Source organism: Mizuhopecten yessoensis, unplaced genomic scaffold (genome assembly GCF_002113885.1).
Source record: "Mizuhopecten yessoensis strain PY_sf001 unplaced genomic scaffold, ASM211388v2 scaffold8745, whole genome shotgun sequence".
NCBI lineage: Eukaryota > Metazoa > Mollusca > Bivalvia > Pectinida > Pectinidae > Mizuhopecten > Mizuhopecten yessoensis.
Window position 1 is genome coordinate 3,322,150 of NW_018407700.1, and position 15,823 is coordinate 3,337,972.

The following is a 15,823-nucleotide window of genomic DNA, read 5'->3' on the forward strand; positions in this document are numbered from 1 at the left end:
TGGAGTACCCGGAGAAAACTCACGTAGTCGGGCAGGTGCGCCCAAACTTTTCACATCCGATCGGGGAATCGAACCCCGGCCGCCTTGGTGAAAGGCAACTGCGCTATCCACTGCACCCGACCACCCGAATATAGCAGAGCCAGTTATATGTGTTGTTGATACTAAATCTGCATAGGTCATTCAAATGGTTTGCTTGGTTTTAAATTGTCCGATTGCCGGGAATGGATATTGGGAAAAACAATTATTCCGCTCGAACTTGATTGGAATGTAAAAAGACTTCGTGCGAACTATGCATCATTGTCTACATTTAGGATTTAAAGAAAGCGTTCAAACGTTATTTTCCAAAGTCCTTTCACAGCCGCTGCAATACAGCCACCGTATTTATGGGATGACATACTTCACATTTATGTTTCAATATCGTTTGATTATGGTCTACCTCAAAGTATGTAGGAAACACATTTATATAAATTATTTTAGCAACAAAGCGACAATCTGAAATATGTATCAATAAGCAATAAGTCTTATATGATCGACAAACATTTTCATTCAATATAAACCGTTTTGATAGCGTGCATACACAATTTAATATGTGTACTGTACATATACCGTTACACACGTTATATGGTATCAAACTGGATGTAATACAAATATTGTTAATCGTTGGATGTGAAAATTGTGCACTGCACTCAATAGTGCATACTTGCTTTAACAGAGGTGTATATTTAAAAAACAAAATTAGGATTGTAGCATAAATAATAAAAGTCACAACATATAAATTGTTCGTATTCACTTTCCAAAGACATATAGCAAATGTACACCAAATGAATAAAATAGAAAGTGTTTAAGGTATGGTTACTTGTTTAAAGACAATTTGTTTTTCAGCAACTCAGGAATTGAAAATTATATAATTCCGTCAGGAATGGAAGATCTAACGATATACAAAATAAAATCCAAAGAAGCAAGTTTCGTTGAGTCAGTTTGCTTACCCTTTGACCCTTCCAGTCATAAACACGGCGACACTAAAGTAACCGAGAAAAAGTACGCTCTGTATGTGTCAATCACTGACAAACTTTAACAGTCAAGAAGACTTCTTAAACAAAATTTAAGACACATAATGCTATCAGATGTATATGCTTGATATCATTCCGTAACATTTCTGTAGGTTTGTTGAACGGCACGTTAGAAGGAGGATCGACAATGACATTCCTTAGGGTACGTGTTTCGCCAAAATTTAGAACGGTATATTCTGTTGATAATGCACGTGTTGGAAGGCAGATATTGATTCGTAATGACAATGGAAAATCGATAGTATGTTGAACTTGTATACGAGTTATGTTAACACTGTCGAAGTTTTATATTATATATGCTATTGATATGAATTTGCTATACCTTATACGCGTAGTATATAGATAAATGCATATTCATTAAGGCGATATCCATATGTTAATAATATTAATAAAAATTGTAAATTAGATAGTCTGCAATATATCAGACTGGAGGAATTAACAGATGAATATTATAAACGTAAATGATGTAGTTGTATTCTGTAGTAAAATGTTTGATTGATAGCAAACACACTACATAAATTTTAGTCCTGCAAAATACTTACTCCGTCCTCTCTAGCGTTTCGTCTGGATTTCCACAGAAATTCTAAGATGGCAACAAAGACGGCCAGCGCCAGACCACCAAGTAACACTACGAAGATACCTCCCACGTTCTCCACGCCAAGAGCGTTGGCTTTTGACTCCTTCTGCTCTTCCCGGCTACATTTGCCCGTGCTCTTCCACCACTTGTTGTATAATAGCTGTATTCGTCCCTCCTCCTGCATCTGGAGGATAGCCATTGATAGCCGATCTCGTAGCGGAGAATCTGTGGAAAGAATCATATAAGTAAACTTTGTCATTTTATTCTATATGTATTCTATATGTATTCTGGTCAATCCAAATGTTCACTTTATCATTAATAAAACTATACCTTAAAATGTGCCAGTTTTAATACATATAAACATAGCTTACATATCAATACAATCATCAATACCTGGAATACTGCCAACGATACATATTTCGGTCGACATGTACCTTGCAGTTTTGTGTTCAAAAGCAGCACGAATGTTATATAATACTTGCTGCATATGTTTCAAACCGATTAAAATATATGCTCGACGTTGTGTACTACACTGTTGTAATTATGTTCCAGCAAACACATTTTCAGTTTTGGAAAATATGATTAAAATATCATCATTAAGATTTTGTCGAAAACGCGAACGTAATAAATTACTTTTTGCAGCTTTAATAGGATACAATTACATTACTATTTAAAACGTCACAGGAAAGTAAACACTTAAGAAATGCAACAATAGCCTTTAATCTTTTGCCATATAACAAAATATTATCATGTATCAAGCGCAAAGATTCAAACTATTTTATCAATAGTTATGTACGGAATAAAGGGCGTAGTAAGTTGTCTTATTTTCTCCATAGTTAGCGAAATGAATTTCCACATCTGTGACTATTCATTCATGTAATACTGGGATATCTGACACGATGCCACGAAATCCCTTCAAGTTTACGATTTTTAACAGTTATATTAAAGGAAGTTGTATCAAACTATCAAAACAATCTTGAAACATTTTATTCATTAGACGAAGAATTACAACCGAACATATGATGTCGCACATCTATATTCAACAAGAAGAGCAGCACATTGAAGTTATGGCTTAAGCAATCATTGGTGTTACATTCCCGCTGGTTTAATGGGGAGATAAGACGATACCGCCTAAGTAATAGAAGTGGAAATGACATTTTATCATAAATCAAGTGTACATATCTCTTTCAGGCATTCATAGTTTTATTTGAATTGCAATGAAACATACATAGGCTTCCAAAAAAAATTAAAAAGTATACGTTTTGAATAGCCTATCTGTGATTGTAAAATTGCGTTACGCATTTAAATTACAAGATAAAAGTGGCTTCCTTATTTTTTTCTGTAAGGCACTCAGATATTCATAAAACACACCTGCAGAGCTCGAAGCACATTAAAGTGATATGCGCTTTTGTTTAATATTTTCATCTTTTCATGTTTTAAGAATTTGCCTAGGTGGAAATTGTCGTTGTATTAACATAACAAAAGTATCACTCAATTTTACATAAAATAACACATTTTATCTACAATAGCTAACATTTTTGTCCGAGCCATAAACTGATCACATGAATTTTTACTCTCAGATACCTATACATTTCTCGTTATTATCGAAGTGTTTGGTATGGGTTTTTTTAAGGAATCGATGAACCGAGCAAATCAAAACAAAGGATTTGTTACATCAATCAATTATAAAATTATGTGAACAACCTGTTTATACGCTTGCAATGACGATAATTTGTCCTGCTTATTAACTCACCCATTGGTGTACCTATCCCGAACCCTTTAGAATCTAGTAAACCACCGATTTGCATTAACTTGCAGTTTCGCTGGGTTATGTATTCTATTGATGTAGATTCCATGAAGAAAGCATAATTTTCGTCCATAATTCTCCTAATTCCTTCTTCCATAGAATTTGTTAGCACACTAGGATCTTTACTCTTCATGAAATTCCACATTTGTTGATAAAGTTCAATGTTGGAATCCTGAAATTGAGATTGGAGCGAATAAATACAGGGAAACATGTTACATTGTGCTATTGTTTTCTTGCTTCTGTTCTGTGTATTAACATGCAAGGAATATCCGATTGATTTGAGATTCAGTATTGACATGTACATTGCACTACATTATCTATGAAATAATTAACGCTAGACAAACAATTTATTGCACCAATAAAACTTCTTAGTATATACAGTATGCCAAAATTCATTACTCTGCACAATGCAGCTGTTTAGATTCGTGAGCGATTAGTGATATGTATCTATAGTAAAATGAAATAAGTAAATTGTTTATCATATAGTGATTGACTGATATTTTTTAATAAAAGATTATAAACATGATACCGCGATAAGAAAATGAATAGTTTAAAATGACATTAATTTCCATTTATCTAACCGTACTATATCATATATATACTTATATAAATATTCATTTATATAATCTTATTGATGATGTTCCTATTTATTGTTGTCTATATAAGCTTTATAATAGAAACATAGATATTTTGTTTTAATGTTAACTACTAACACAATGTCGGTGTCACAATCGGTAGGCCATAGGTCTTCAAGGTCACCATGCACATACTCATTAATTAAAATGTCCTTAGTTTCAAAATCATGTATAGCAAGACCTCAGCACTAATCTATTTTTTCTTCTTTTTCCTCCTGATTTTTTTGACAGAAATAATATTAAAAATCTTTTTTCATTTCAAACAATAAAAGTCGTTATCATTAAATCGTATCACACAAATGCGTATACGTAATATATAGACGTTGCAACAATGTATGCAGTCTTTCGAAGTTTATCATTAGAATATATGTTTACATTCCACGTTGGATTTAATTTTTGTGTACAACGTATCATGATTTCACTCCGTGGATGTGTTTAACAACCTCAATCACTGGTTACTGTAACACGTACCCTAAAGAATGTCATTGTTGATCCTCCTTCTAACGTGCCGTAGGAAATCTCGGTCTGCTTTGCGAGGTCCTCGGCACTTTCTATAGGAGAATCCATTCTCTCAACAGTCAAGAACGCAGCTAAATTAGCTGTGTACGAAGATATAATAATAAGAGTAAAAAACCACCACGTCCCCCCAACTATCCGTGTTGACACAGCCCTGGGGTTGATGTCCGAGCCCTGCTGCATCAGTGTCCCCACGGTGAACCAGAAACTGTTAGACAGGCTAAATGTGTTTTGCACTGTGTCTGTTTCTTGGTTGCATGGATGAGGATTATACCACTCATACGGACTAAACCTTGCCAACACAAATATGCTAAAGCTAACTAACAGATATGCTGCTATCACATATATCCATATTTCAATAGCTAGAGGATTCAGAAACGAGAATAGTCCTGGTTTTTCTCGCTTTGGCATTCGAAACAAGATGCTGATTCCGAGGTTAAGGAATGGCTTTGTGAAGTCTATGTATTGCTCCCGCTCGTAACTGATGGTCAGGGCTGCCACTGCAATGTCAGCTTTCTATGACAAAAAGATAAATCTAACAATGAACATGGTTAGTATTTAAGACATTCTTGGAATAGTATGGAAGCAGTAAAGTGCATTTAGATGACAGATATATATTATTTACAACGAAGAATTTCCTAGTGCCTACGAATGTCATATTCAAGTTGTGCGTATAACTTAAAGTATCATTTCTTGAAAGAGATTGAAATAAAATAAACATCTCGCGTGTGGTTTTGAAATAGTTATACAAAATCATACAATTCCATTTGTTACCTTTGTTTTACTATTTGGTTGATTTATAAAGTGGTATACAAATACATAAACATTTTTGTATACATGTCAAGAGGTCATTTTGATTTAGAACGGCCAATATGTCTGTAAGACAATACGCAGAACCACTTTAAATGGTTGCCTTGTAATTGGTAAATGTAATATCCAACCAGACTTCCATCATTTTATAAAACGATATAATTCCAACTTTTGCATGATTTCCTCTTGTTTTTTGATGCCTAAACCTCAGAATACAAAACAAACTGCACATTATCTAAATTAAATCAATCTTAACCCTTTTTCTCCGATGAATTGTTGGTGTGTTTTGAATTACATTGCGTTTCGTGGTAACAGATTAATGTAGAAAACGTATAGATTTATCAACATGACAAAGACCTTCGTACCCGCTGTGAAGATATAATGACACGCATCTCAGCTTTTACAGTAAGAAATGCAAAGATGGATAGCACGTCGCCTCACTCTAGATAATTTTACATGATACACATATGCGTTGCTTTACGAAATTGAAGGATTTTATGGAATATAAGATATGGAACTTATATATATATGTATATATAACCTAACTGGCGTTAACTCTGAGCCACTGCTTTACTTTGCATGGTAACGTTTCAATTTTTCCGTCTATTGTCTTAATAGTAATATCAATTTGAACACCATGTCGATATCAATCGAATAGCCGTGCTTTTCCATTCTTTTGATATCCATTACCATTGCTAAATTCACCAAGTATCTAGTAAATAAATGTATAATACTCAGAAGGTGCTCCCTTACTTCTTTGATCTAGTATTTTATTTCTAGACTTATAACAAAAACATTTGAATATCAATTTCGCTTCAAACTTAGTGTCATAATAAAACAAGATATATACCAAATCAACTGTTTTGGATGTTCATGTTTCGATTATTGAAATCTCATCAGCGTTGCTGGAGACCAATAAGTTGTAAAATGTATGTGTTTTTTTTAATGTTTTAATGATAGCATTATAGTATTATCATGATATAATGGATTACAGCGGCACTGAGCACATACATAATATATCGATATTCAATATGGACACACATACCCTTTCCACCAGTTGGCCGATGACTCCGCTCCACTGACCCTTATTAAGGACACCATATTTACCATCTGGAACCTGTGTTATTTTGTAATCAAAGTGTACAATGTCAGATATCTCCTTCAGTAGATCCACACAGAACCCTTCATACAGATTATTTCCATACTTTCCCGGGTCAGGGTCGTCTTTTAATTCTTCTTTGATCATGACGTACGGATCGTCCTGCAGACAGATATCACATGCGTTGTTTGTTCATATAATCTGAATCACGTATCTAGATACAAATTAAACGGTACACTCATCTAGGCAGATGGGACTCATAGTGGTGTATTGCGTTTTGTTTTAAACAATATGCATTCGACAAGAAAATTACAATTAGGTTTTTGTGAAAATCTGTTTTTCCGTTTTAAAACGGAACTGAGGGTATACGAGTAAACATAAATACATAAATAATATCAGGATCAACACACCGAAAATAAAAACTTTTACATAAAAATAGAATAAAATAAACTGGTAAAAAATGCCTATGATGAATACCCTAATAAAGCCAAAGTTGAATCCTTGTGTTAAGGATATGCAAACTTTTCCTGTCCCTCATGGACACCCGCCATGACTTCTACCGTGAAATCAAAGACACAGTGGATACACTGATGATGACATTAATCACACGATATCAATCGTAAATTTCTTCTATGCACTTGTCTCAATAGTTTATTGGTCAATGGAACACCTCTATCAAGAAATACTTATACTTGACAACTGGTTTTGGAAGAACGAAGTATCTGTTATATGAAAATGATACTAATAAGGATAGGAAAACTGACGATCGTGCAATTGAAAATAGAGTTATAATCTGGTTGATTGCCACAGTATAGAAACTTTCCGATGTTTGTTGAGATCTCGTTTGATCATTGACAAACTTTCAGGCAAATTATTCTTCAGTGATATTGTGATTGACGATCCTCCTATATTAAATGTGATTTAATGTTTAGTCAATTCGTATCATTTTGAAACGTTTCAATAATTCATATTACTGTAACTTTATTTCGGATGTATCTCTTCTTTAAAAAATGGAAGTAAACTTTACTTGCTGTATGTTGAGGAAATATGAATCCAGGGCCATATTTGACGATGCAATCAAGGCATATTTACTATAATGATTCGTACTGATGAAACTAGATTGCTGATTATTATTTTTCGAATCATTGATGTTCTCTTGTCGATTGCTTAACGAGCTATGCGTATATACAGATACAACATAATACCCAGAGGGTAAACAGTTATCCCTATGAGGCGATTGAGTTACTGGCAAAGTCAATCAAGTCTTCCTATATATATTTTCTAGTTGACCGATAAATGATGCAATTAAACGTATTTCCGTTTAACGCTGCGTCCTGCATTTTGATCGTAGCAAACCTCATCCATTCATGTTGCCTTCCAGATATGAGCGTGAACATTTCCAATTTATCACTATCACGGTAAATCAATCAATCCAAGAGAGTCAGTGAAACGTGGCTAAATGCGAAACGGCTAACACTGTACATAATTTACTATTGGGAGCTATTAGACAAACAGTAAATTTAGCTCACAAGTAGGAGCATAAGTATTATATGTTTTGCGGATTATACCAACTATGCAATACCGCTATACATACACAGGGGAGATAAGCGTTCCTAGTAATGAGGAGAACATACCAGTACAGTTGTAATTATTAGTGTTTTGTTGCCTAGAACCCCAACCGGATTGCTGTCTTTATAGGTGAAATTGAATCCACTCTCATGTGTCCAAAGGCCAGCCTGTAATGGAAAAAGAAAGGGCTGGTAACAAATTTATTAAACAGTTATGCTACTGATGTTATCGGTGCCAAGACATACAAATAGAAAAATCGATTTAGATAACAGCTGACAATCATATTTCGCGAGAGGTATTGTTGTGTTTGATATATATACATTACGTCATACTATTAATATTTAACTGATGATAGACATAATTTGAGGTACTGACATAGTTAGCAAATTCAATCTATATCAGAGAAGGTCCTCTGTACATATGATTATTATTCACGACCGCCATAAACCACTGTTTTCATCAAATGCGGTTTACTACATTATTCCGAATTCATATTGAAGGGCCGACTTGTACTGCGTTCAATGCTACGTTCACATATATCGTTTATGTGTTGTATTCAAATCAAAATTTATCTCGTTGATCAAATCTTTCCTTATAATCTTTTTTTTAAATATTCCTTGGACGATATTGTGGTAGATGTGTTTATTATGCTAATTGTTGTGCGTTGTTTGTTTCGTTGCCACTTCCATGCCTCTCATTTTTGGGACGAGACATCATTTCTGTAATATTAATAAGCAGGAAATACTCACCCTTACGATGACCTGATCATATTCACCTTATAATTGACCTCCGTTTATTTTTTTGGTGCATACTCTGCCATCCTTTCATTGATTTTCGATTTTCCCACAGAAATGATTTTTGCCCATACCCAATATATCGTTCACCATGAACTCTACATATTGCCGATTAAATTAAACTACATTGAGTGTGTTCAGATTATACCCTACCAAGCAATAGTCTGGCACCTAACATTCATTACATGCATATTTCTTCTCTCAGCAAGTAGGACGTCCTTGTTATGAATGTCATCGATCAGTTATCTGCATGCTCATTCTGTAACTTCTATAAACTATTTTTTTCATTGGCAGGTACCCATGACACTTTATTCCAATTATTGTTGTGTATATGTTATTGTGGTTCAGTATTTTTTTTTTAAACAATAATATTCTTTTCTTTTAATTTGAGAACTGGTGAATTGCACAATGCTGATGCTCTCTTTTACAGAAAACTAAAACAGATAGCTAAAATCATATTACAACCTTTGTATCAGAATGTATTACTATATACTGTTAATTCTCAAATAACACAAGCATGTCAAGCCTCCAGGTGATTTCCATTGGTGAGTTTATATTATTTTTTCATAGAATTTTTAAAAATCCATATCACATTATGGTTGTATTTTCAGATGCATATTACCATTGGATGTCTTCTTAAACATGTTTTCAAAAAAGTCATTTTGAAGTTGAAGTACTTCCTAAAATCTTTACAACGGCGAAATAACGAATAAATACACGCTACCATTACACTGAGGGTGATTTAATTTTCTTGGAATTATTAACAAAATATCTGTGAAACTGGCCATTGCATTAAAAACTGTCACAGACAAGATGAATACGATATGCAGATTGTAAAGCACTTACAACTTACAGAAGTGTAATTGAGTATTCCATATATTACCTAGTATTTGATATAACATTAAAGTCACTTACTTTGTAGAGCCCTTTCTCATTGAGCTGCATCACGTCGAGTTTGAAATCCAGTCTCCTGCCCTGTTGTAGCCGTATTTCACCCGTAAGACCGCGCACATGTGACTGGGGATAGAATAGTATGCAAATAAACAGTAACATAACGATATATTATCAATCGACTTCGCATTGTAAAAGCTGACAAGGGAAAAGACGACATCGTAGTCGTAACAAGGCCAACAGATATGTCATTAGTAAAAAATATGCTCAAATAATTCGTCTTTAAAAAGGGCAAGTGGAATGAGAGTTTGTAAGATAAGTTTTTCCGGATCAGGAAACTTTCTTTCGTGCATTTTCCTAAAAGATGACATGTTTCAAGTGACATAAATAGAAAAGAAAAAAAAAAATGTTATTGTTTCTATAAAGTGAGATTCTTTTCTCACGAATGCTACATTGGAGTAGATATTTGGATACTAGTGACGTTCTTTGACTTGGTCACGTGAATTACGGATTAAGCTGACAGATAAATAGGGAATGTTGTCATTTTGGAAGAGAACAATGTTTTGTTAGCATACATATCACATGTATGGTCAAGTTTTAACATTTCGTGTATGAAATGAAACTGCGATTATGACAACGACACAGCCAAAAATATGCAAAAAATATCCCAATCGCATGAACATTGCCATTAAATTATCTTTTATGGCATATATAGTCTACTTCGTTTCGTACTCCACAAAATACGTGCTTTTTAGCGTTCCTTATATTCTTCACCAAAATACTGAAGGCATCAATAACGTTTGACTATTTTCAACATTTGTTTGATTCCAACAAGGATGTTAGTTTTGATCATACTCAGTGGGTGCCGGTGAATATATTGGAAACCAATTACTAGCTTCGCATTCAACGTGGACTTGCAATTTCCTGTTTAATCATTTGCAAGCCTCTGCTGAGCAATTCATGGCTGCACAACGCCTTTTTATAGTAGAGCGTTGCAGGAAACCGTTAAGCTCTGTATATCATCCCGAAATGGCGCACACACTTTCAACAAAAATATTTGACAAATTAAACAACTCTAGCCTGCATGTAGTAGTTCGTGGAATTTGTTGCGGAATTAGACATGTGTTGCTCGTCAGTTACCGTATATTCAGTTAAATATTTAAAGGTGAAATATATTGCTGTGGCTTTTATTGCATGGTAACTGTGAAAATTCATCTTATCAAACGCTCGAACACTGGATTGTTTGTCTGAAGCACGTCTGATTCATTACAATTGTTATATATCCGTTTACTTGTTTGCCTTTAAATAGTTCAGTACTGCCAATAATGGCTATTGAAGTTCTGTTCTGATGCATTGACCACATTTATTAACCGACTCTACATATACACTTACTACGGTGATGGACTTATCTACACTAGTCATAACATGGTGAGGTGCTTTCTAGGTTGTGATCCGTATTATAGATAGGTATTATCCTCTTTAAAAGTTTATACTTAACTATGGCACTATCATTTACTAGCAATTACCGCTATGGTGAAGCATTGTCCTGTATAAAAAGACTTATCATTATGAGGTTCAACCATATACAAGACAAACCTATTTTTCAGTTGTAAAATAACTGTTTTCTAGTGATAATATTAAATTCTACATGTTTGTTTGTTTGTTTGTTTGATTTTGTTTAACGTCCTATTAACAGCTAAGGTCATTTAAGGACGGCCTCCCCTGTGTGCAAGATGCATGCGTGTAGTGTATGTGTGTGTATTTTGGGAGGCTGCGATATGTTCGTGTTTGTCTCCTTGTGATAGCGCGGAACTGATGCCGACTTTATAGTGCTACCTCACTGAAACATACTGCCGAAGACACCCAGCAGGACGCCCCACCCGGTCACATTATACTGACAACGGGCGAACCAGTCGTCCCACTCCTAATTTGCTGAGCGTTAAGCAGGAGTAGAAACTACCATTTTTAAAGACTTTGGTATGTCTCGGCCAGGGGACAGAACCCAAAGCCTTCCTCACAGGGGCGAACGCTCAACAAATGGCCAAAAGTGAGGCATTGTCAAGGGAGACATTAGGAAGAAGAAAGTTATTTAAAAAGGAGAGAAGAGATAAGGTCCCAAAATTGGTCGCCTCTTACGATCATGCAATTGGGGGCAGCAGGTACAATTCTTATGCCCTACCTGCAGGGTTGAAATTCTACATGTGTGTGGTTTTGTTATATTATAGTTTGGTACTTTTACCATTGTCTATGTTACCATAGTGAACTATTACCTAGTGTTAGTGACCATGTTAAGATTCCTTTTGTAGTAATACTTACCATTGTGAGGAACTCGTAGAGACTGCTGCCTGTCGGCCAGACGTAGTCCACATCACAGGAGACGTTGACTGGTCGGAAGGCAACACTTCTGTCCATCTCTTCTAGAGCTTTAGCAAACAGCAGCACGGCATCAAACATAAGTGCGGACTCGTACTGAAAGTGTATAGAACAAATTCGTGCAGAATAAATACGCTTGCGCTGATCACATAAACAACGAACTCGTAGGGGACAGTGGAAACGCAGTGACAAAGTAAACAACAAACACTCTCGAACAGGTACAAAAGGAACTAATTTGCACTAAAAAGATAAAATGTGAATACATTATACAAAGGTTAACACACAAATCTCGCTGAACTGTTAAAGAACAAAACGAACTCCTACTAAACAAGGTAAAAAAAAAAACCTGCATTGAATAAGAACATAACAAATGCATGTTTTGCATTTAATTTAAACACCGAGCTCTGCTGTAATAATATCCAGACTATATTAACTTGTACAGGTCCCTTCAAGAAATTTCAGTTTGGACTCCAAACTTGCAATCCCTGTTTGAAGAGGTGAGCATATAATGAGTCTTTGTATATATATATATATAAGGTTGTGCTAGTTTAACGAACGAACTAATACTTGCACCACACCCCTGAGTATGATTTCATTATCACGGCGTTATTGTTGTGCTGTTCATAAAAGCGGTTATGAAAAGTGTCAAGACTGCTATGAAATCCACTAGTACATGAAACATTACCACATGCACAACAGCAACATAGGAATCATGAATTTGTGAACAATAAATAAAACACCAAAATGTAAAACACTAAAACATACAAACTCCCCTCCGATAGGATACGAAAACCATGGCAAATTTTAACTGATTATATTTAATTGTATTCAAGTTAATACATCTGATCCATGGAGTTTATTTTTTTAACAAAACTGTTAATCCTCTCATTATACAATAAAAGACAAACTCTAAGACTGATAGATTGTCCGTTGGACGTTGAAGAACTGACGCAGAATTCGGTCACGGTAATAGCTTGTTATGTTTACTGCAAAAGTTCAGCCTACGGCGACACCAACAGCATACAGTAATGTTATGAGTGTCTTTCCTAATGCTAATTCAAATCAAATGTTCTCAATCAATAGAAGAATAAAATTGAATTGTGATCATATTGTATCATACATCAATATTAATTATGTGTGGATGTATCAGCCTTAAGTTCTGCTACTTCACAAACGATATTTTGCAGGTTTAATACAATTCTGTTCCTTATCAATGTTCCGCAATAAATGAAATATTTACCCCTTGGCTAGAAATATGTGTTATTGATATAGGAATTGTATATGACACATAAATAACAAGACACGGAAACTGTTTCTATGTAGGTGTTTACATTTATGATAAAAGATAATGCCTTCATTTACGAAAGCCTTAGGCACTTTCTTCCATTTTGTGTCTCCGTTTCAGCAGTATAAAATATATCTATGCATAACCGCCGCATGAGGTGTCAGGGCAAGAATATATCATTAGCACAACACTATCATTTAAATTTGGTAAACGGCGACGATGCATTTCCCATTTACGTATACACCCATAACTTGATCATTTAAATCACCGGAATAATATTTTGCTTCTGGATTGAAAATTAGTGAACGTATACCTCAGGATATAAAAGCTCTATTTTATCACGCCAGGAGATCTGCCACACACTGGGTTATGCAAAAGCTTTTTCAGTTACATACACACAATTATTCCAAGAAGAATAAAAGATATGTTTCTATTATTCTGCAATTAATTCTATATTTTTTTTACCACCGTGTATAACACTTGTTGCTTCTGCTGTTTAAGAAATATTGATTTTGAGTCGAGCACACATTGCTTGGTTAATTGGAAATGATCAACAATGTTCATCATTGCCGATTCAATCAGCAATGTGTGTTTGACTCAAAGTCAATGTTTCTTGAATTAAGGTATGTACATGAATGTACATAGAAATTGCAATTACTTTTACAACATACTATGAACAATACTGTAATATAAAAATTAAAACTAGAACTTTAGATTGATTTGTAAAATATTGATCAGCAAACACTGTCTTGAAAAAACAATGATTGTTATCCTAACATCAACATTTCACTAGGGGAGTTTTGTTTGCGAAATTCTTAAAAGTACATGAGAATTCAAGCTATTTTGTCTCGATCACATGGCAATGCCGACATCAAGTCGACTTTACCAGCTCATTGTTGTATGATCTTATATGCCATGTATATCAAAATGAAATAAAATGCTGAGCAAACTGCACCACCCGTCAAATGAAAAGACTAGAGAGTTCTATTGATTTTATGTATTTTGACAATGGCTTTGCTCTCAAGACAATAACCGGAATACGAACGCATTCATTATATTGGCATCAGTTCTGGCCAGCGTACCAAGAGCCATGCGAGACCGGCAACACAAGGTCCCTGGTGCGAAAGGCCAATGCCAAGTGTGAAAGTGTAAATATCTGACTGGTATTGTTAGTTTCGCTAGATGTCCTTTGCTCTGGGATAATAATGTTCCAGCGGGACACGCATGCTCTGGTTAGGAAATCGATATCCGCTCTGCAATTCGTCACGGTTGTAGCTACATTCAGTCTGAGGAAATTCCTATCGCGTCAGTAAACTCTAGACACAGTAGCCTACTTATCGGTACATACATCATACCGAAATACATCTGGCTCGGATTGAGTCGAGAATCAGAAATGAAATATTCGGAAACCAGGAATCTAGTTACATGGCAATTTTCTTAAATATGTTTGGTTTACAACCTATCTAGACTATATACAATGCTATAACGCATTAAGGATATTAACTCCGTGTTAAAATTCAATTTCCATATGAAATGAAGTAATCTGATAACACAAGATCAATAGAATCGTGTCCTCAAGGATTGCTAAATAGACTTTAATGTGCATGTCTTGAACATGTTCATTCAACCCACAAACAGAACAGTCACGTCATGTCGTAGTTTATATCTCAACCATTATGTCATCTTGAAAACTATAACACAGTGTTATGGATATTTCATATTTAGTATTCAAAAAGTATGTCTGGTTCCGAGATCTCCTGCTTTGTACATGAGCTGTAAGTTTTCAATTTTTGTTTTATCATTTTTTTTGTGTTGTACCAAAATATAAACGCGTACAAACCTTTGTAGTATTGTCAAAGTAGTCAAGACGTTGTTGTTATTTTTTTTATGAATTTTACATAGTGTTTATTTCATTCAACATGTTTAAAGGAATAAATGACAAAACAGCATCACAGACTGTGGTACGGTTTCGGGATCGCACAACGTTACACGATGTGCGGTGTGCGCACGATGTGTGCACGGTGTGTAAACGGTGTGTGCACGATGGGCGAACGATCAAAAGCTGGACGATCATTGCTTGCGCACATCTGTGCGCACAATGGACGGACGTTGTGCGATAACAATCGTGGTTGGTGTAAATTGAGGAATGACTTAACAATTTATACGGTTTCGTGTTTAAACATATACACTTGGTGTTTACGTAATGTTTCTATATTCTAGCAACATCTATAAACTTATCTTTCTGTCTATACATTCTTCTATTTAGTAATTGTGTTTTCTGTGTTTTTAAACAAACTTAATCGACACATGTAAAATTACAACACAATCCCGTATACAGGTAAACATAACCACTTTGTACATGTACCTGGACCGTAGTTTTCTCCCCGCCTGGGGCACTTA

The 15,823-nt window shown here is 34.9% G+C and overlaps 1 protein-coding gene across 1 annotated transcript in view; it reads right to left on the reverse strand.

Moving 5' to 3' along the window:
- The window catches only part of LOC110456459 (glutamate receptor ionotropic, kainate 2-like), a 209,590-nt gene that overhangs the window by 13,002 nt on the left and 180,765 nt on the right, over positions 1 to 15,823 (reverse strand). The window contains exons 7-13 of the mRNA XM_021507236.1: positions 12,082 to 12,234; positions 9,790 to 9,891; positions 8,146 to 8,247; positions 6,458 to 6,673; positions 4,558 to 5,118; positions 3,398 to 3,623; positions 1,610 to 1,869 (exon numbers count right to left, since the gene is read on the reverse strand). Of these exons, the coding sequence (XP_021362911.1) occupies positions 1,610 to 1,869; positions 3,398 to 3,623; positions 4,558 to 5,118; positions 6,458 to 6,673; positions 8,146 to 8,247; positions 9,790 to 9,891; positions 12,082 to 12,234 (1,620 nt within the window). The remainder of the gene's footprint in view (positions 1 to 1,609; positions 1,870 to 3,397; positions 3,624 to 4,557; positions 5,119 to 6,457; positions 6,674 to 8,145; positions 8,248 to 9,789; positions 9,892 to 12,081; positions 12,235 to 15,823) is intronic.